General features: G+C 40.3%; 1 protein-coding gene and 1 long non-coding RNA gene across 7 annotated transcripts; both read left to right on the plus strand.

The window, feature by feature from the left end:
• The first annotated feature begins 205 nt into the window (after positions 1-205).
• Positions 206-5,260, plus strand: LOC133798528 (uncharacterized). 5 transcript variants are annotated; one of them, XM_062236860.1, is made up of 7 exons: positions 206-406; positions 1,390-1,691; positions 2,792-2,900; positions 3,966-4,096; positions 4,193-4,264; positions 4,435-4,581; positions 4,749-5,260. In XM_062236860.1, exons 2-7 carry the CDS (start codon positions 1,428-1,430, stop codon positions 5,040-5,042), a joined length of 1,017 nt encoding a protein of 338 aa, XP_062092844.1. In that variant the 5' UTR covers positions 206-406; positions 1,390-1,427; the 3' UTR covers positions 5,043-5,260. The 5 variants fall into 5 exon arrangements, with proteins under 5 accessions (XP_062092844.1, XP_062092845.1, XP_062092846.1 ...); XM_062236861.1 differs by having other exon boundaries at positions 207-406; positions 1,434-1,691; XM_062236862.1 differs by lacking the exon at positions 206-406 and having other exon boundaries at positions 408-1,691; positions 4,762-5,260.
• Positions 5,261-15,576: 10,316 nt separating this feature from the next.
• Positions 15,577-21,348, plus strand: LOC133798529 (uncharacterized). Of its 2 annotated transcripts, none has more exons than XR_009875921.1 (3): positions 15,577-19,927; positions 20,004-20,476; positions 20,570-21,348. It is a non-coding gene; the product is annotated as an uncharacterized LOC133798529 (long non-coding RNA). The 2 variants fall into 2 exon arrangements; XR_009875922.1 differs by having other exon boundaries at positions 15,577-19,495.
• The last annotated feature ends 707 nt before the right edge of the window (positions 21,349-22,055 follow it).

The following is a 22,055-nucleotide window of genomic DNA, read 5'->3' on the forward strand; positions in this document are numbered from 1 at the left end:
AAAAAACGTCATAGATTACCTTAAATAAAAAAAAAAAATTGTGAAGTCTATTAAAATTCTCATATAAAATATAATTTCTTCAATTAATTATGCTACTAATATGGTATTCCATTGGCTCTTTTAAAGGCCCATTTTGGGTGCCCTCAAAACGTATTAAGTATCACTTTTGGTGTCCTCAAAATTGTTATAGAAATAAAAGGGTTTCATTTCATTAGAAACGCTTGACATTTCTGCTGCAAAGAAAAAGCTAGCCGCACAGAGCGCCAGCCACACAAAGTTTTCTCTCGGCACCTGCTCCATCTCCAGCGACGTGGACCATTTTCGGCGCCGACTGCATCATTTCCGGCGGCACCAAGCCTAGAGGACAGCGGCAGCGTTTGTATCCTCCATTTTCAGCGTCACCAAGGTATTTCTCCTTCAATTTTTTCCATTTATTTGATAAATAATAGTTCCCACTCATGAAAATCTGAAATATTCTATCTAAATTTGGTTTATTTGGTTTTAATCTTTGTTTTATATGTGAGTTTGAATGAAGAGGGATTTGATAGTTTTGAACCCACTAATTTCATATTCTAATTTCAGATTTTGAGTGGGTAAAACATTTATTTTAGTTTGTTTTGATGCATTTTTTTTATTAAAATTCCGACTATACAATAATTTGTTCTTTTGAGTGAAACACGCTGTAGTTAATGAGAGCAATTCAATTGGAATATTAATGTACCAATTTGAAGACTAAGAAGAGCATCAAAGGGGTTATTATTGTGTAGTGCCACTGTTCGTAAGACTGTTAAAGAGAAAAAAAAAAAAGTGGCTGCAAAGGCTTTGTCTAATCTGTTGTTATATATATATATACATGAATAAGAAAAATGTTTAAGAGAAAGATAAGACTGCAAATGTTGATGCACTTAAAAAAATGTGAAGAGTCAATGTTGTTGCAGGTGGTTGTTCATGTATTTAGATTTAATTTGTTAAACATAATGTATACGACTTGCCTTCAAATCTTTTATTGTTTTATATGATCTGCGTCTTGTCCTTTTTTTTCTATAAAATTTTAATTGTGGAATATAATATCCAAATTTTAAACACATTTAAAGTTAGAAAATTGGAAGTTTCTTTGTCCTCTGTACACAAAAACCAAGCTAACGAAAATGTATAAGAAATACATTTGGAGATATGGTGCATACGTATTTTGATTATATGATATGGTACATACTTTTTTAACTATTGGAGAGTGATATGTAATGGGATGGGGACTAAGGTTCCAACTTTGTTAATAAATAAATTTAGTGAAATCAAGTACTTGGTGGACAATACATCTTCATTTTTGTTCTTCGTTTTGTTTTGCTTACTTTGTCTTGTGTGTACCCTTTTCTTTTGGCTTGGGTAAAGGCTGTTAATTTAAAATTTAATTTCTATGTAATTTATCTATGGAGAGTGGCCTGGTGTGGCCAATGGAGGATAACAAGAAGCTGCAGAAGCAGGAGGTTGGGAACGAGCACGTGGAGACGAGCAGAGCCGAGAGAGCAGTGTGGCTCATGAAATGCCCTCCGCTCGTCTCTTGCTCTCTTCGTCAACCTCTTCATCCTCGTCCATTGCCGCTTTCCTCCTCCGATGACCCTTCTCCTTCCGTCGCCAAGGTCATCATCTCCATCAACCCTCTGCATTCCAATGAAGATTCTGCTTCTCCACAGGTCACTCTTTCTTCTCTTTTTTCAAATAAATTCTCAATACTTTACAAATTTTTGTGTTTGGTTCTTCTTGATCTCTTTGCCTTTTCTTTTGGTTTAAATGTTATGATTTTTAGGGTTACTGTTTGGTTCTTTCACTCATGCATTTGCATTTTAATCAAGAATGTTTAGTGATCTCTAGGGTTTTACATTTCATTTTTTTTTGAGTGTTGTAATTTGCTATGTTGCCCAAAATCACAACTCATTTATGAGTGGCTAACGGTATCTAATATTACCCGATATTGAATTTCACTAACAATAACATCTCATATAGTGGGGCACCAGTAGCAATACTCTTTGTTTTTGGATTGATATTCTGGGTTTTTGGTTTATTCTCCTCCTCTTAATTGGCTTTTTTTTTTACTTGTATATGTTAAATATGAAGTTGATTGTTGAACTTCTTATATAATGTTGTAGTGATTGTACATGGATATGAGTGAGTGATGAGTTATGACCATTTATATTTTATGTTAAAGTTATCTCTGCTTTTGTAGTTATTTTATTTTGACAGAATCTGTAATGAAATATATATATATATATATATATTAAAAGAAAAGATCAGTATTAATAATTGTAAGGTAGAATAGAATACTTAAAGAATATATGGGAATGAAATTTGTTTGAGATATTAAAAGAAAAGATCATTATTAATAATTGTAAGGTAGAATAGATTACTTAAAGAATATATGGGAATGAAATTTGTTTGAGATACTAAAAAGATTATGTTTCTTCATTAGAGGAGTGCTAACAACAACCTCCTATTTCAATCTCTTAGTCAACTTCCGCCCCAAAAACACGTCAGATTTTTTTTTCATAGCGTGTTAGTTGTAGTTACGACATCCTTTGAATAGTTTACTGTGTCCAAAATATGTTTGTATTTTGGTTTTTGTTTGGGCACTGTAAACTATTCAGAATCTTTCAAAAATTTGCAGGAAGGATGTCGTAACTACAACAAATGCTGTCATAAAAAAAAATTCGACATGTGCTTTTGGGGGCGGAGGTTAACTAAGAGGTTGAAGTAGGAATTTGACCGTAGCACTCCTCTTCTTGTTAATAACTTGCAGTTCACCATGGAATTGGCTGGTGCAGAATCTGGCAATATACCAAAGCGTTACTCTATGGAAATGTCCAAAGATTTTATTCCAATGTCTGTATTCTCAGAGTCTTCGCAAGGTGAGCATGCATCTCTCTGATGTAAATATTTTGGTATGCATTTGGAATGAGTCTTAATACGACATCCTTGGTGATTTATTATTAGCTCTGCTTTGACACTATGCCATAAAGATTCCATTGCATCGGCAATAATTAACAGCCAAATTGACATTATGTCAATTTAAATTTGGACCCCCATGGTAATAATCGAATGTTGGAAATTTAGTAGCATTGTCAATAGAAAAAGGAAAGAAAGAGTGAAAATAGGAGGTTTTATGACAATTCTGAGTGACACCAAAAATATATAAAACATGAAAGCCAGCTATGAAGATTACATTTTACTTGACCAATTATTGTATGTGTAAATTAAACTTGCACTGAATTGTAAAGGAGCTACAGGAATCTAGTAGGCTGAAAATTTATAATTGGGAAATCAGTTAAAAGTTTATCAAAGGATGGGGTGATGTGCACCGTACACCTGCAATAATTAGAATAATAGAACAGTAGCCAAATTGTACAGAGAAAATGGCAGAGGAAGAGAGAGTAGCTATTATTGAATAAATGGAAAATAGCTCAAGTACAATCCCACAGATTTCGCGAGGCTGGGACTCTCCTAGATGCTAGGACCAAATGACTCAGCTCAAGCATACCCCTCTCTCTCACCACAACACCCTATATCAGTCTACCATAAACGCTCCACACACAATTACAAAAGTGCCCTTAGCATCCCAAGGCAGACCAATTTACCCTTGCGTTTTAGGCTTACCTCTCCTAGCATAGGTGAACCTGATATCAGTCCTAACATGGGGTAAGGAGAACTTTGAAGTACCTCATGTTGGTTGGTTCATATTATATCAGAATTGAGTTTTTAACTCAGATCTTCATCTTGCTTGTCAATTGTCGTTTTTTTTTAGGATTGCAGCCAAAAGTACCAAATGTAATGTGGCAAAATTAATAGTCAGAAACAGCTCCGTCAAACTACTGCAGGATATTTATAAAAGTTTATACTAGCTATGAGATGTTAATGTCTTAATTTGGTTTACTGTAATCCCTAGATTGAATGGTGAATTTACTTGCTCAATATAGGAAAGATCTCAGTGGAGGGGAAGATACTAAACAAATTTGACATGAAGCCTCATCCTGAGAACCTTGAGAGCTATCGAAAGCTATGCCGTGAACGGACTAAAAAATATATGACTAAAACTAGAAAGATTCAGGTGCCACTTTCTTCACTTGAAATTTTGTCAGAATACCATGTCTTTAGTCTAATCTCTTACATTATTCCTCCATACTTTTCTACTTTCTTGTTTCAGGTGATCGACAATGACAATGGAGCTCGAATGAGGCCTATGCCAGGAATGATGGGATTTATTGTTTCTGGACCTGTAATTATATTTTCACCTTTCCTCAGTATCAATATTTTTGTATTTAATTGTATTTTGCTACTTGCATCTCTAGGGAGCATTGCATTAGTTAACAAACTTTGTTTATGAAGTCTATTATCCTTCTATTATCAATCCTTGACTAGGAGGATGCTCTGCCTTTGATCAAATAGGATAAGAAGAAAGCACCAACCAAGGGATCTGAAATGAAAAGAACGAGGAGGGATCGTGGAGAAATGGAAGATATTATGTTTAAGCTGTTTGAGAGGCAACCAAATTGGACTCTAAAACAACTGATTCAAGAGACAGACCAACCTGAAGTATGCCCTATGATTTCTTTCTTTTTTCTTAAGCTTCTGTTTATATTTACTTAGAATTTCAAGTTCTATTTATAGATATTCCCAAGGATGAAGTTGTGGGAAGGGAAGAGTAACTTATTGAGAAACTTTTGTATTTCCTTGATCTTGAGGATAATAAAGTATATCAGCGTCCTTTTGCAGCAATTTCTGAAAGACATACTGAAAGAGCTGTGTGTGTACAACAACAAAGGAGCAAATCAAGGAATGTACAAGCTGAAACCAGAATACAAGAAACTGAGCGACGAGACAAGTACCAAATTATCATGACTTCACGACTAATGAGGTCGAAGCCTTTTATTGCTATAACTTCTTTTTTATATTTAGATTCTACTAACACAGTGACTTCTTTTTCCAAAATTGTAAGTGCGACATGTCCTATACATACCATGCAAGGCAGAGGCTTCTTCACTTTCTCTGGTTAAATTTGTAGATAGAGATACCATCTGATTTGTTCTTTTAATTTTGCCCTCTTGTTATTGTATTTATTATGTGCACTCTTTTCTTGTCAGCATGGTTAAAGCAGTCTTTTTTGGGGGAATTGTAAATATTCTTTGTAAGTTGTGTTTAATTCTTTTCCTTTATGATCAAGCCACTGGGTGTTGTTTTTAGATGAAATGAGTGCAAACAATTTGGTATTGAATGTGTTTTTGGTTTCATAATCACATCATGAACGGCCAATGGCATAAATGTGGATCCTTTCACCATTTTTTTTTCTCACTCCCTTTCTTTTTATAATCCACATGAAGAAAAGAAAAAGATTTTGAGAAGTTTATATGAAAAAAATATTGAACAAACTTCTTTTCCTATTCTTCTATGATCGTTGTATATTAGTTGCATTTAGCTGTCAATTAGCTTAATTTTAGTTTCCTTAGATAGCTTAATTTTTGTTTCCTTAGATAGATTTCTAGTTGTGCATATACATGTTCATCACTTTTCAATAAAAATGAAGAGAATTTTTTTTCCACCTCAAATAACATGCTAAGGTTTCAAAATTAGAGTTTTGTTACAAAATTAGGATTTTGTTTTGGCTCTCTTGCATAAACACAAATTAGGGTTCCATTACGGCAACCTTATTTGGAGTGGCCTTTTATTTTCACCGCCTGTCTAGGGAGGAAGCCCAATCGTTTGCCTGAGTTTGGTGCCCATAATACTTGCGTGTGAGCCCTACGCGTTGTTGCCTCGTCCCCATGCGTCGGTGTGTGAGCACACTTGGCTTAACCTTCGTCACCTGTTCTTTTTTTGGCTGTCCTCCTTTGCGTTCCTTGGTGCACTATGCTCCGTTTGTGTTAATCTTGCTCAGTACTTGTGTTTGTCAAGGTTTGATCTCGATCCTTTGTTGTGGTTTTAGTGGTTGTTGCCTTGTCTTTTTGTGTAGGCGTTATGGCTGAGAATAAGTCTTCTATTGTTATGGGTGTGGTGCCAATGATGTCCAAAATTGTCGACCATAAGTTCAACTGTTTGATCTATTTCGATTGTGGCAAGACTCTTTGCCTTTATCTACAAAGTATTGATGAAGATACTCATTTGACTTATGACCATCTTAAAATCAACTGTTTGATCTATTTGGATCGTGGCAAGACTTTTCGCCTTTATCTACAAAGTATTGACAAAGATACTCATTTGACTTATGACCCTCTTAAAAATTATTTGAAGGAGAAATATGATTCGAAACAGACTTGACTCGGAGAAGATGCTCGCTTGTTCTTTCATATTCAGAATTAATATGTAATTGGCTTGATCAATCACTATGAGTTTGTTAAAGGACTGATGGATTGTTTGGAATTTTTGTACTATGGAAGGGGAATCTCTCTCGCATGTATGTGGTTCTCAAAGCATTTAACAGTGTGAAAAAACAAGATTAGTCCCTTACAAGCTATTTTATGGTGTTCAAGAAGACGTATGAGAAACTTAATATGTTGTTGCCCTTTAGCTTTGTCGTGAAGGTTCAACAACGCCAATGGGAGTAAATGATTATCATGAGTTTCATAACTAGCCTCTCTCTTGACTTTAAGTTGGCTAAGTCACAAGTTCTCATCTTTGCAAGACATATTTAATCACTTTTTTCGCAGAGAAAGTACTCCACCTGTTTCGCTCAATAGTAATTTGGTAAGCTGAAATAATAAGTATGTGCATGGGAGACCAACTAATCACAATGGAAACAAAGGAGGTGACTCATAAAGGATTTGAAACTCGAGTGCCAGATTTTGGAGGCATTGTGTGCAACTATTGTCATAAGCTAGGCCATATGAAGTTTGAGTGTAGAAAGCTTCAATACAAAAATAAGCAAAAACACTCGGCCCATGTTGCGTTCGCTAATGATGCCTTTGCCAAATCGCTCCTTATCTCTACCGATGAATTTTCCAAGTTCTCATAGTATTAAGAGTCACTCAAGTCTTCATCTTCTTTTGTCACTGCTATTGTTGAGTTAGGTAAACTCAATGCATGTCTTTTTTCCTCATCCTCCAAACAGGTCATTGATTATGGTGCCACCAATCATATGGTAGGTTATTCTAGTATCTTTTCTACTTTTCAGTCACATACTTCCACTTCTACCATCACATTAGTTGATGGGTCGTAATATTGTGTTCGTGGGTTTGACACCATTAGTCATATCCCTTTAGCACGTGATCTCCAGTCGTGCGTCATGAGGATCTATGGGTTCAATGGTGCGAGCCTGGCCCCCATAAGTTCCATTAAACTCCTTGTGACACTAGGCGATCCTCCTCAAAGGGCGACTTGCATGGCAACGTTTGTAGTTGTCGATTACCCGTCGGGATACAATGTTGTATTGGGGCGACCAGTGCTCATTGAACTGCTACCCATAATGTCAATTTGGCACCTCACCGTCAAGTTCCCACGAGCGAAGGTATCGACTGTATAAGAGGAAACTAGAAAGAGGCGCGAGAATGCTATAATGCCTCCATTAACAAAGCTAGGAAAGGAAAGGTTGCTAACACGAATATGATTTTGATGACCAAGGTACCGAAGACATCGAGGATTTGTTCGACGAAGAAGTCGTCGTATTGATAGCGAAGATCTTGAATGGCAAGGCCATGGTTGGCGAAGTTACCATTAGAGTGCCGTAGGTGACAGTGCCACTAATGCCAACCTGAGTCCTAATGTCTTATGAAGTGAGGCCTAAAGCAGGGAAGAGTTGGATCCTCGCTTTGGGGATGAAGAAAGATTGGGAGGACAAGTCAAAGAACTTGATGAGGTAGAGCTAAAAGAAGGCAACCCTACTTGAAAGGTAAGGGTCATCAAGAACTTGAATGGCGATGTCAAAGTTGAGCTGATTGACTTATTGCAGAAGAATCAAGATGTTCTTTCATGGTCCCATAATGTCATGGTAGGCATTAGCCCATTTGTCATAAGCCATGCCCTGAAAATAGTCCCAAAGGTGCCCCTGGTTTGGCAGAAGTGACGGTCACTATAATGCCCCAAATTTCCTAATAAGGTTTAAAACCTTGATTAGGAGGCCGGGAGGGCCATAATTAATTTATTATGGTATTTAATGATTATATGCATGTTTACGTGAATTATATTATTATATGATGGTGGATGCATGCATATGGGTTCCTATTTTAATTATGAGGGCATTTTGGTAATTTGGCCGCTGTGGGCGTAATTGGGTATTTTGGGTGCATGGTTGTGATTAATTAATATGGCCATCTTATAAGGTGGATTGGTTCGAGCTACTCGGCATGAGACGATCATGAAATGTAAGTGTTCGGTCTAGTCATAACGGGTTTAAGTTCGGGGCTCGGGGTGAGTCTCGGGGTCATTTTGATGACTAGAACATTACCGGGAATAAAAGGGTAACGGGATATGATTTATTGGTATTTGAGAATGTTGTGAATAATGGGAATTGGAGAGTGTTAATTATAATTAACATGATAGGCGGGAAAGGACGGTTTTACCCTCGGAAGTCTTTAGAGGGATTTAATTGGCCTAGGGGCATTATGGTCTTTTGACCTTAAGGATTTGTATCAGCCTTATAGTTTTAGATGGCTGTGGAATAGTTAAAAACAGAGCATCATTATCCTCAACCTTCTCCCTCACCCGTACACCATTTCTCCTTCATCTTCCTTTCAAATTTTGAGAGCCATCTTGAGGAGTTAAGTTAGGAGATCAAAGGTGGGAGCTTGGGAACTTGATTAAGCCATTAAAGGGGATTCAAAATCAAGTTTGAGGTGAGTTCCAGTTATGAATTTTATGGTGTGCTCTGTTTTGGGCTTTAGTTTTCAGCTTGTGAATTCCTTGTAGAAAGTTTGGATTAATAGAAGTTTGGTTGATGTTTAACTTGGGTTATGATGAGGGTGAGTTGTAGATGATGTTTGGTGGTTGAATTGGGTGTTAGGTTGAGGTTTGGGACAGGTTTGAAGGGAAAACGCAGGGGAAGTCGAGCTGGTGCGTGCTGAGTTTTTGGCTGGTCTGGGTTAAGCGCCGCGGCATGGCTGTGGTGCGCTGCGGCCCTTGGCGTGTGACAGAGAAGGCTGCCTCTGTTTGAGGGGCGTGCCGCGGCGCAGCTGGGGAGGGCCGCGACCCTTAGTGGGTTTTTGGCCAGAAATGTGTTTTTAGCTTGGGGATTCAAGCCTTAGGCCTCGGGGTCGAACCTATTACCCGATTGAGTAGTGTTTGATGTCCCGGAGGCTAGATATTGGTTTGGGAACTTATGTTGATCATTTTTATTGATGGTATCCTATATTTGGTTATGACTAGGTGACCGCTAAAGGACTAAAAGTTGATCGTTCTCAAGGGTCGTTCTTTTAATCATCCTAGCTCGACTCTGAGGCAAGAAAACTGCACCTTGTGTATATGTGACATGCATGGCTATTCTTGATGCATGTTGGTTGATTATTGGGTATGACATGCATGGCTATTCTTGATGCATGTTGGTTGACTATCGAACGTGACATGCATGGCTATTATTGGTGCATGTTGGATTGTTGACTATAATGCATATGATGCATGAGAAACATGTGATTAGGACATGCTTTGAGTACTGATTATGATATTGTTCAGAGCTTGTGCCTCTGGGTTTGTGCATGGTCCTAATTGTATTAATACTTGTTGAGTAAGCATGCTGAATACCTTGTTTATGGACCGACCCTAAAGTCGATGAACATGCATTGAATGGCTCTATGACATTAATGCTGGATCGACCCTAAAGTCGATGAACTTACAAGCGCTTGCCTGGTCTAAGACCAGATGTTCATAGCCAGGGCATATGGCCCCGGTGACTGTTTGTCACATGGCTAGGGGACGCTGTCCATAGTTACGACTCTAGAGTCGGGAGGAAGGTTATGTTGGTGACCATTCACCATGCACTTGTCCTGATCGAACTTATGAAAGGTGTAACGACCCAAATTCGCTAATAAGGCTTAAGGGCCTTGATTAGCGTGCCAGGAGGGCATGATGGGATTTATGTGTGACTTTGATGAGTTAAATGCATGATTATGATTTAAAGCATGTTATATGACTATTTGCTTATCTGAGATGCATGACTATGTATATTAGTATGCATGTAGGCCCGGATCGTGTTAGAAGGGAATAATTGTAATTTTAGCCCGCTGAGGGCATATATGTGATAATTATATTCTGTGATTAGTACCACGTGAGTATGGTGTTATTATTGTGATGCACGTGCCGAGACGGTCCTAGAGAGCAAATTAACTTAAAGGTCACAACAGGATTTTATACTCAGCTCGGGAGGAGCCTAGGGGTACCTTGGGAATTCTATGGTTAAGTTGAGATTTTGCGGGTAATGGTTATTGGTGATTGAGTAACCTGGGTAACCATTAGTTACTGCCGAGAGTAACAAGTTTAGGTGAAAGAAATGGTAGAATTGCAATATAGGAGAAAGGACTAGAGTGCCCTTGAGGTGTAGTTAGCAAAGGGTTTTGATGAAGGGGTAAATTGGTCATTTGGCTGGGAATTAGATATGTTGCAGCTGGGTATTAAGGGGTACACGGTTTGGGGCTTGGTCATTGTTTGGTTTTGTTAAAAATAAAGAGAAGGAAAGTTAGGGCAATGAGAAGAAGAAGAAGAAGAAGATGAGTGAAGGAGCTGAAATTTGAGACTTAGGAGATGAATCAAGGGAGCTTAGGGTGGGATTCTTCATTCAAGGTAAGGATTTTATGTAATTTAAGGCATGTTTCTGTTATGGTTTGAGGAATTTAAGCATGGTTTAAGTTTGAGTTTTGGGTTTTATATTTTCTGAAGTTGAAAATCAAATATGTGGATTTTGGGGATTTGATTGTGTGTTTGGGTTTCTTTAATGATGTTTCTGAGTTGTTAAATGGTCTATGTGGGGTTTTGAATTGATTTTGGGGTTTGGGTATTGGTTTGGTATGATTTGGAGAGGTTTTAGCTCGGAGAAAACGCAGGAGAAAACCCAGAAATCTGGGTTCGCGTATGAGCGCCGCGGCCCTGTTCTTGGGCGCCGCGGCACGAGGTTGCATCAGGAGGAGGTCAGGCTGCTGGGCGCCGCGGCCCTTGAGGGGAGTGCCGCGGCCCTAGGCCATTTTGGCAGGCAAAAATTCTGGTTTTTAGGGCTTTTTCCCGGGGACTCGGGGGATGGTTCCAATGTATCGTTTTAGGGAATTAGAGGTTCCGAGAGTGCGGGATTGGTCCCGGGAAGTGGTTTTGGGTTGGTTAGTATTAAAAGTGTTATATGTGTGTTGTGACTAGGATTTCGAGGAGGCTCGTGCTAGAGGATCGTGCTTGTGGCCTTGGTGCATCGGAAAGCTATTGAATGGAAAGGTAAGAAAACTATAACACCCATAGGATAGGGCGTGGGCCCATAGTGTGATTGCGGGGCACGGCCCTATATTGCATGTTGCATGATGAGATGATTGCCGGGCACGACCCTATATTGCATTACATGTTAGGGTGCAGATTTAAATGAATTGTTAATTGTTTGAATGTTGTTTGATTTATGCTATATATGATTATAGTGAAATGAACGGCTATGGCCGAGGGCGGCATGGCCGAGAACGGCAGCGGGGCCGGAAGTAACACTTAGCACATGGGATGCTTATAGTCAGGGTAGGACCCAGAGGATACATGTGAGATCCTTACGGTGAGGACCGAGACCCCAGGCTGTGGTAAGGGTTCTGGGGCGGCATGGCCGTGTTTGCTTAGTCTAATGGTTGACTTGTTTATCTGTGGATTATCTGACTTGATAAACTGTATAAATTGCATATGTTATGTTCTGCATGAGTTTTCTTGCTGGGCTTCGGCTCACGGGTGCTCTGTGTTGTAGGTAAGGGCAATGACTGAGTCAACCAACCATGAGTACGGAGAGCGTGAAGCGACGCGTACATGTTTGGCCTGCCTGACTGCTTTGGTTGGGGGTTTATTAGAAAATGGCTGTAATAATCTATGATTTTTATAACTGATCAATTGTAAACTTATTTTTAGATGTAAATAGTTTTCAAACCTTATTTTGGGATCCCAAATGTTTAATACTAGAAGTTTTATTGAAACAACGCGTTTTTTTTTAAGATTACAGCCTTAACTTTTAATTAGTCACACTTTTGTTCCAAAACCTCGGTTAGCGAGTTCATTGCACACTGGTTTGTCTTAAAACTCACTTAGTAACGGCTCTAAGGAAGTAGGGCGTTACAAAAGGACAACCTACCAGTTAAGCCCTGGTGACCCTATCGTCACATGGCTAAGGGTACCGTCCCCACATTTGTGACTCTTGTACTAGTCACCTATTTGTTTGAATTGTTGGTCCTGAATAATCAATACAATTACTGTTGATATTATATCATGTTATATTGTGTTTTCTTGCTGGGCTTCGGCTCACGGGTGCTATGTGGTGCAGGTAAAGGCAAAAGGAAGCTGGACCATCCTTGAGTTGGAGAGCTTAGGTGATGACGTGTACATATGCAGCTGCTCGTCCGCCACGGTCGAGGTTTAAAAAGGAACTAGGGTTGAACCCTGTTTTGCCGCTTATAACAGCCTGTTGTAAATATCTTTTAGTGATAGACTCTGAAATTATATTTTTAGGATCCCAATATATATTAACCATTCTAGTGAAACGTTACATCTTAACCAAAAGTTTTAATCCCTAAACCGCTAATCATACTTAGTACACAATTTTGGTCAAATAACTCGATTAGCGAGTTTAGCACTGTTTACAAGGCACATCGTAACGGTCCCTGGAGTTTGGGCGTTACAGTCACTTGATGCCGAGAGATGCGAGGTGCTGAAAGCAAAGGTGAAAAAGTTGGAAGAAAATTGTTTTATTCAGGAAGCCTTCTATATAGGTCGCAAACTCGGTGCTCGTTTGCAAATTGAATGGAACCTAGTGAGTGTGCATCGACTTTAGCGACCTCAACAAAGCATGTCCCAAAGATTTCTTTCCACTTCCTCGGATTGATCATCTTGTTAATGCAACATCGGAGCACGATTTACTGTAGTTCATGGATGATTACTCCGAGTACAATCAAATAGCAATGCACCCCTTGGACCAAGAACATACATACTCATGACAAATATGGACCTATATTGCTACAAAGTTAGACCATTCGAACTAAAGAACACAAGAGCCACCTATCAGCAACTGGTCAATAAAATCTTTAAAGATCAGATAAGAAGGAATATGGAGGTCTACTTTGACGGTATCTTGGTGAAGTCCAAGAAGGTTGGGGGGCATGTCGCCGATCTAGAGGAAGCTTTCGCCATTTTGCGCCAATACAACATGAAACTAAACCTACAAAAGGGTTGAGATTGGTTAACTATAATGATTAAGTTGTTTACACAATGTGGTGCAAAACACTGAACGATTTTCACTTAAGTTGAAGTAAAAATATGATATTTTATTGTAGGCATCTATAATTGACTTTTATGGGGCTAAAGTGATGCAATGAACTATCTAGGTATGCTCAAAAAGTTTGGGAGCATTTGAAGGTGTTTAAGGTCAATTTTGAGAGTTTTGACTTGCCCAGGAGGCATTGCATTGCCACCTAGGAGTCGATGCATCGCCTAAAACCTTAGGGCTTTGAAAAAACCCAGCAGGCAACACATCGCCTATAGACTGGCGACGCGTCCCTGACTTGTCCGTATGAATATATGGGCGACTGATGAGAAGCTTCTAGCCAAACTCCCTTTGCATGTTTGAGTCTTTTCTTCATGGTGTCCTTTATCTTCTTATTCACCGCTTAGACTTGCCCACTTTCTTACAGATGGGCGACTAATGAGAAGCTTTTATTTATACCATGTCGTTCACAGAAATCGATGAATAGGTCGTTCTCGAATTGCGTGCCATTGTCTGCAATTATTTTATTTGGCAATCCATCTCGGTACACTATGTTTTTGAAGATGAAATCTATAACTTTCTTGGTCATGATTGTTGCGAGCGGCTCAGCTTCTACCCATTTGGTGAAGTATTTGACAACTACTGCTACGTATTTTAAACCCCCTTTTTCCCGTTGGCAAAGATCCGATCGGGTCTATTCCCCAAACTGCAAATGGCCAAGGGCTTTGCATCTGCTGCAGCTCATTTGGGGCTGCTCGAAGTATTTCAGAAAATCATTGGCACTTGTTGAATTTCTTCACGAATTCTGTTGCATCCTCATTCATTGTAGGCCAAAAGTACCATTGTCACAGAATCTTCTTTGATAAACTGTGCCCCCCAGTGTGGTCTCCGCAAAACCCTTAGTGTACTTTTTGTAATAGATCCTTAGTTTTTATTTTGGGAATACAACGTAATATGGGCATAGAATATCCTCGTCGATACAAAATTTTGTCCACTAGAATAAATTGGGCGGACTGCCTTTGTAGTTTCTTTGATTTATTCCTTTTTGTTGGCGATAGTCCCTCGTTAAGGTATTGGATAATGGGAGTTGTTGACGCGGTTTTTCGCCAACAGTGAATTAGGAAAATAACAAGGTTGAATTAGTGCTTGATAATAAACCAAAATAAGAAATTAACTCTCAAGAACACAAATCTTTTTACGTGGTTCAGTGGTTAAAATCCACCTAGTCCACGAGTCTATACTATTATTTTTTTTCTCTCTCTATTTTGGAAGAGTTTCAGTATTACAGAATAATCGTCCCTCTTCCTGTCCAATATTCTCAGTATTTATAGAGAAATTACTTGGACAAGTTTGGGTAACTGCGTGAGTCAATCACGGATTTACATATTTATTACATTTAATATTAAATATTCCCATTTATACTAGGATGTGATCTGATCATGAAATAAATGGTCTCCTAATATCTGGGACATTAAATATTACAGACTGTCCATAAATGATCGTATAAAATACTCGGGTCTTTGGGGATCCGCGGATTCGCCATATGCTCGAGTTACCACGAACTGAATATGTCTCCGAGCTCGTACTGTGGAGGCCGTGCCATATGAATATCATAAGCTCGCCCTTCGCAACTTATGCATTCCTAGCTTGTATAACCATCGTGAAAATTGTGTTGTCCACGTGGATAATATATTGATTCCTTGGCAATTTCTTCCATGTATTTATTTGCCAGCTGTACCCGAGCTGAGTGAAAGACTCATCCTGAAAATAGGGTACACATTTTCCCCCCAAGTCCCTGCTCATGGTTCATGACTGTAACGCCCTACTGCCTTAGAGTCGTTACTGAGTGAGTTTAAAATGTGCAATTAACTCGCTAATCGAGGTTTTTAGGACAAAAGTGTAATTAAATCGTAATCAGAGTCATAAACTTGAGAATAAACCATTCATTGAAAATTTATAAACGTTTAACATTTGGGATCCCAAAAACATTGTTTAGATATATGTACAACTCAAAAATAACCAGAGTCAACTAAACGACAAAATTTAAGTTTAGTACAATCATCCCCCAAAAGCACCCCTGGCCATGGCAGCCAGGCAAACCAGACATGTACGCGCCGCTCGTCACGCTCACCATACTCAAGGCTGATCGACTTTCCCCTTGCCTTTACCTGCACCATAGAGCACCCGTGAGTCGAAGCCCAACAAGAAAACCCTCACAAGCAGATAACACACTAAACACTTAACATAAAATTAAGCCTTCAACAAGCTATACATATACGACCATGTCGTCCCAGGTGCTTTACCAAGCCCTGGGTACACGGTCTATACCGTAAGGATATCCCAGGTATCCCTTGGGGTCTCGCCCTGGAAACTCTCACTTCGCGTGCTAAACGCTGCTCCCGGCCCCTTTCCGTTCTCGGCCTTTGCCGTTCCCGGCCTTCGCCGTTCCCGGCCTTTTCCGTTCCCGGCCATCACCGCTTTATCATTTATATACACACATTATATATAACTAAACAGATATTTAAACACATATAAATGCAATCAAAGGGCCACGCCCTGCAACACAGTTATATAGGGTCGAGCCTTGCAACTTAATCATATAGGGTCAAGCCCTGCAACAAAAGCTCTATGGGAACAGTAGTTTCCTTACTTGTGTCCCAAGCTTTCCAAGCACCGATGTCTCGAGCACAGTTCCCTAGTCCGAGCCTCACCGAAACCCTAGTCACAACGCATTAACAATTTCCACCCATCATGTTCTAATCCATTAAATAGCTTTGGGTCATAATTCTAATCTCTGGAACGTTGAATTCTATCAATCCGGGTGATAGAATCCATCCCGAGCCTTAACTGTTGAATTTCCGAGCCTAAAACCTCTTAAAAACCCAAAAATGCACTGAGTGCCGCGGCCCTAAGCTCAAATAGAGGCTCAATCTCTTTTCTGCCAACACGCGCCGCGACCCTACTATAGGGTGCCGCGACACGCCCCTTCTATCAGGTCACACCATTGTTCTAAAAGGTTGCGGCTCAGCAAGAACAGGGCCATGGCCCAACCCTTCGAACCCAGAAAATTCCTCCATTTTCTCTCCTAAAACCAAGCCAATTATCCATAAAAGTCAACCTAACTATCCAAACATTCATCACAGAAATTCTAACACAGCCGTAGCATCAAAACCTAACAGAAACTAGCCTCAAAGCTCAACCAAACACTCAAGAGCAATTCACCACTTACTCACATGAAAACTCTGAAAATACCAACAGCTATTCAGTACAATTTACTAAGATTAAAGCTTACCTTGAACTGAGTTAGATCCCTGGATTAATTCCCTAAGCTCCAAGCCACTAGCTCCCAAAATCCCAGCTCCACTTCTTAGTCTTTGGTTGATTTCACCAAGAGTTCTCCCATGCTTCCAATGGAGAGAAAATCTTCAAAAGAGATGTGAAGGAAGAGACAGGGTCGGTTTAGAGAAATCTTGGGGTTTCCTATATTTTGTTTTATTTAACTTAAGTCTAAGAGGTTACCTCAAGGCTCGGGGTGCCAAAAACGTCCACGGGGGCAAAATGGTAAATTTCCCCAATACTCCCTCCTAGGCATTCTAACGTCGAATATATCTCAAAATATTTACTTCTGTAACCCGATAACCCCATAAGATTTCTAATACCCAAAATACCCCTCGACTCGCCCCGAGTCCGATTTTCGACCCTGTTGTGACTTTCTAACTAACTGCTCCCTAGGACTGTCTTGGATCACGCAATACAGATATATCGCAGGTATATCACAATTATTACATTTATGCCCTCAATAGGCTAAAATTGCATTCATGCCCCTAATATCCAGACGGGGCCCACATGCATATTGAATTCACCTAAACATGCATCACTAATTACATATTCACATAAATTCCCATATTATAACAATAATTCACTTATTGCCCTCCTGGCACGCTAATCAAGCCCTAAGCCTTATTAGCAAATTTGGGTCGTTATAATGACATCACCTTCTGAACTACACAGTAGGGACTTTTGGACTTCTGCTGCAATAAACCATGCCTACCCACTACTCAAGTACTGGACACGTGGAACCCTACAATTAGCATCTGTTCGCGTTTTGAGGACTGCAATAATTGTCTTGTCACCTTTTTGTTATTGTTTTGTCTTTTGAAACATAGCCCTTTGATTTTGTATAGACCAAATCAGATGGCTCAAATTGATCTATGTCGTTTACGTATCAATAAGGTAGGCAATTTTCACAGTTCACCACCTTTTATTGGAAATCTTTCTACATCTTCTCTCTTCTGCATTTTCAAACCCTTCTTCTTTCTCAGAGAAAACCCGAAAACCATCTGTTGCAAAAACTCTCAGAAACCCAGTTACTCAGAGTCTTCCAGGAACTCTCCCCTTCAAAGTCTACTTCTTTTATCGATGAACACACTGTAAGTCTTTTTGTTTTGAAGAAACTTTTCTTTTATTGATTTCTGTGTTTTCTTTATCATGCTCATCCACACTTTACTGTAGTCAATATTAGGTTGTTTTCTCAATGTTTTTGGCACATAGGCTTCGACTTAGGTTTACTAAGTAGGTCTTAAAATATCTCTTAAAACTATGATATTCATAAAACTGGGTAATTTCTGGGTAAATCTAGGTAATTTATGGTGAATTTTAGGAAATACCCATTCGGGATATAGAAGATGAAAAGTTTTTAGGGTTCGAAACCTGGTTTCTTAGGGGACACGCTTCTTGTGTGGTTAATTGCCCCCAAGGATAGTAGTGGCCTGATTTTTTGACACACGGATCCCTAAACATCAGGGTTCTGTTAGGAAATCGAGGCGCGTAGTGTAGGGTAGCGTGTGGCATCACGCAACGGGCTGAGACTAACTCAGCTCGTATATCAGAGACATCATTCTCCTTCGTACTTCTGTGTCATAACCTTTACAAACTCTTAGGTTGCCAACTAAGTAACTCGTCATTCTTGTTCATTAGGCGATCTGATGGCACCCAAGAAGAATGCATCAAAGAAGAATGCACCCAGGTTGTTTGCTCAACAAACGAACAAAGGGAAAGAGATTGCCTTAGAATCTCCCCTTCCTCACTTTGGCCCAGTGGTGGAGAGGGAAGTTGTGGTTGACCCCAATGCTTTCTTCGAGGCGGAGACAATCGCTTCCAAGATTACGATGCACGGAAGGGTCAACAAAATTATGTTGAGCCATAAAATTAAGGTCGGGTCCGGAGTCCTTATTGCCTGACCTCCGTTTGAAGGGGAACGGAGCTGCTCCCCTCTCCAGGATGACTTCGCAGCCTGGAGTGATGAGCATTTGAAGGCGGGGGCCTTTCTTCCCCTGGATCAATATTTTGCCGACTTCCTGAATTATGTGAAGTTGGCACCTTTTCAGCTCCCCCAAAATTCTTACAGGCTCTTGGCGGGGCTGAAATACTTATTTTTGAAGCACGAGTGGGAGGTCCCCACTCCGGCAGATATACTATACTTTTTTTGCCTTAAAGCCAACCCAAAACAAAAGGGTTGAGGTGACAGATTCTATTACCTCACCAGATACCTAAACTCTGCTTCGGTCATCGAGCTCCCAAGCCACCCCAACGACTACAAAGACCAATTCTTTATGTCGAAAAGGTTATGAAACTGTGAGCATCGATACTTCAACCATCCTCGTAAGTTTTTTTTTCACTGATCTCAGCTCGTAAAATTATTCTCTTTTCAAGACATTTTCCTTGCACATGTGCTAATTGAGTTTATTTTTTGAGCAGCCATATTCGCGAGGATGGGGAAGTCAGTGACCCTCGGGGGTCAATATACAACATTTTTTGGGCTCCGACCCAGCAAGAAGGAATACCGCCAACTCATGAATGACACCACGATGTTGGCGTGTAAGTTGATTGGCAAAGGTCAGACATTGGCATTAAGAAGGACCCAGGCTCCCCTTCCGGTAATCCCTGAGCTCCCGCTTTCTCAAGAAGAGGACTCACCAGCCACCGAAGGTGAGGAGCAAGAAGAGGACGAGGTGCCTCTTGTGCGAAAGAGGCGGGTTCCTAAGGCTGTTCGGGAACCTGATTTAGAACGAGTTGCGTCAAGGGCAGCAGTCGACCCCTCCGGCCAAGGTAACTCATACCCTTATAGGGAACTAGATAGGGTTGCTGCCAATTTTAGGTTAGTTAGATTTAACCCAAATCAGCTCGTCCATCCCCACCCTAACAATCCAGACTGTAATGTCACTCTGCTCCAGTGTGTGGATCACTTAGTGTTCCGCCATGATACTAGTTACCCTAAGGGCACCATTGTTGTAGATAACACCTTAAATTTTATGTCCGCCATTTTTTAGGAGTATGGGACCAATCGTAGGTCATGGCCTTCCTTGCTCCAGGGCGCCTTCGCCCCTGGATTTAGGCAGTATGTAGATGAGTCTAGCCCTGAGGTAGAACCTGAGCCCGAACCTCCTAGGGTCCAAGAAATACTAGACTTTGATTCTCCTTCTCCTCCAGTAGTCCCAAGGCCATAGGTCGTGATAATAGACATCTCCCCCAGCCCAGAGGGTAGGATCTTTATTTATTTCCTTTGTGTATGTTTTTTACTTTACTTGTGAACTAATCCCCTTTTTGTTCTTTTCAGGCGACAAGATGGAACAACCCGGAGCTCCTGACCTATGTACAGCTTTCCATGGTGGGAAATCCGGCTCGAGCCCTGTCGTGAAGAGGCCTTGGTATACAAAGAAAGCCCCTCCTATAGCAGGAAATACCTCAAAATCCCCTACTAAGGGGAAAGGCACGAGCTCGACAGCTCTGGCGTCTACTATCACCGAGAAGAGGATTCCTCATCCTCCCCCTTGACCTTGGTTCGCGTCTTCTCGGGATCAGGTAATACAAGCTGATCCCCCAACTCCTCCTGCCCCAGCTGCTACTGTTCGTATACCAGTTGATCCCCAAGATTTGGAGAAGATCCCCGAAGTCTTTTGGGGAATCCTCTACGAGATGGTGAGCCACATGGTGGGGCAGGCTTACAGAGCCAACTCGAGGGACTTGAGGACGATCGAGGAGTGGAGCCTGGAGAACATCCTGGATTCATCCTTGAGGATGACCCTCACAGTAAGATATCATTCCTTAATTACATTTTTCTCTTTATTTTGCCAAAGGGTATATCTAACTTGCCTTGTTATTTTGCATTATGCCCTGGCTCAGCACCGCAGCATAGCCCGAGCTCAGGCTAGAAATGATGAGCTCCAGGGCAAACTCAATGCCGCCAAGACCGCCTTGACCGCTGCTCAAGAAGGCGAGCAAGCTGCCAAAGCTATCTTTGTGGCTACTCAAAAGAGAAAGTATGATGCAAAGTTTGCCCTTGCCTCGTCTCAGGAAAGCGAGCAGGCTGCAAAGATTGCCTTGGCTGCTCTCCAAGCCCAAACTGCCCAGCTCCAGGGCGAGGTTGCTGAGGCCAAAGCAAAACAGCTAGAGGCTGAGGCTGCAGTTAAAGAAGAGAAGGCGGTCTCACTGTCCTCCATGGAAGATATGCTGTACCATTGCTGGGCTTTTAACCAGGATGGCAACTTTTCTTTCATGGCTCCCGCACTGTGGGATCCATAACTTGAAAAATTCAAGACCTGGATCTTGCAAAAGCCGTCGAAAATGGGGGATGCTTCTACAACGGGCGAGCACGAAGGCGAGGAGGTCACGTCCTTAGAGAATCCTGGAGGGGCTCAATGATTCTTTTTGTTTTTTTATATTTGTTTGTAAACAATTTCCATTGGGCTTAGTTCGAGGCTTTTCTCCTCAGGAAAAATTTAATTTCAATTTATATATCTAACTTTTAATTTATATGTATTTTCCTTGATTATCTCTCATGTTTATGACTTCTTAGACTCGTACATTCGAGAATTTAGGAATCGATTTTTAGATCGGGATGAATATTTTAAGCTCAGTTATATCCAAACTTAATGTGTTGATTTATATCATACCTATTAAGAATCAGGCCTTGGACCCTGTTATATCTGGGATTTTAAATATTTCAAACTTAGTTCGTGTTTGGTTTATTGACATCTCGAGCTCTTAGAAAAGCCATTGAATATTCAATTTTGCTAACTTCTATGTTTTGGACCTGGATATATCCAGGGTTTTAAGTGATTTAAACTTAGTTCATGCTTGGTTTATTGACATCTACAGCTCTTAAAAAGTCGTCGAATAATCAATTTTCCAAGCTTCTAAGTTTCTAACCTAGTTGTATCCAGGATAGTTATGTACCTGGTTGTGTCCAGGATTTTACATGATTTATACTCATCCAGCGATCATATTCTGATTCACTTCGGGTTATATGCCCCCCAAGTAACCAGAATGTAGAGACTTTCTTGGTTGCTTTTACAAACATTAACACACGAGCTAATACAACCTTATAAAGAAAAATTTATTTAAACCCATTTCAACAAGAAAAATCATTTAATAATCCATCTGTTATTTAACTAAATGGCTTTTATATTTCAGCCTTACATTGATGACTGTATTATTGATAATACTTTTTTAAGTGCATGGCGTTCCAGGTCTGTGGAACTGTTTCTCCACTAAGCCGAGCTAACTTGAAAGTTATCTCACACAAAACTTCCACGATCTAATATGGTCCTTCCCAGTTCGGGCCTAAAACGCCGTCCTTGGGATCCTTGTTTTCCAAAAAGACCCTTTA

This window comes from Humulus lupulus, chromosome 8 (assembly GCF_963169125.1).
Source record: "Humulus lupulus chromosome 8, drHumLupu1.1, whole genome shotgun sequence".
In the NCBI taxonomy this organism is placed as follows: Eukaryota; Viridiplantae; Streptophyta; class Magnoliopsida; order Rosales; family Cannabaceae; genus Humulus; species Humulus lupulus.

Bases quoted from the DNA above. Each gene is read 5' to 3' on its own strand.
- LOC133798528 (XM_062236860.1), top strand. From the start codon at position 1,428: ATGGAGAGTGGCCTGGTGTGGCCAATGGAGGATAACAAGAAGCTGCAG. The intron at 1,692-2,791 runs GTCACTCTTTCT...AATAACTTGCAG, and splicing joins AAGATTCTGCTTCTCCACAG to TTCACCATGGAATTGGCTGG. The intron at 4,582-4,748 runs GTATGCCCTATG...AAAGTATATCAG, and splicing joins AAGAGACAGACCAACCTGAA to CGTCCTTTTGCAGCAATTTC.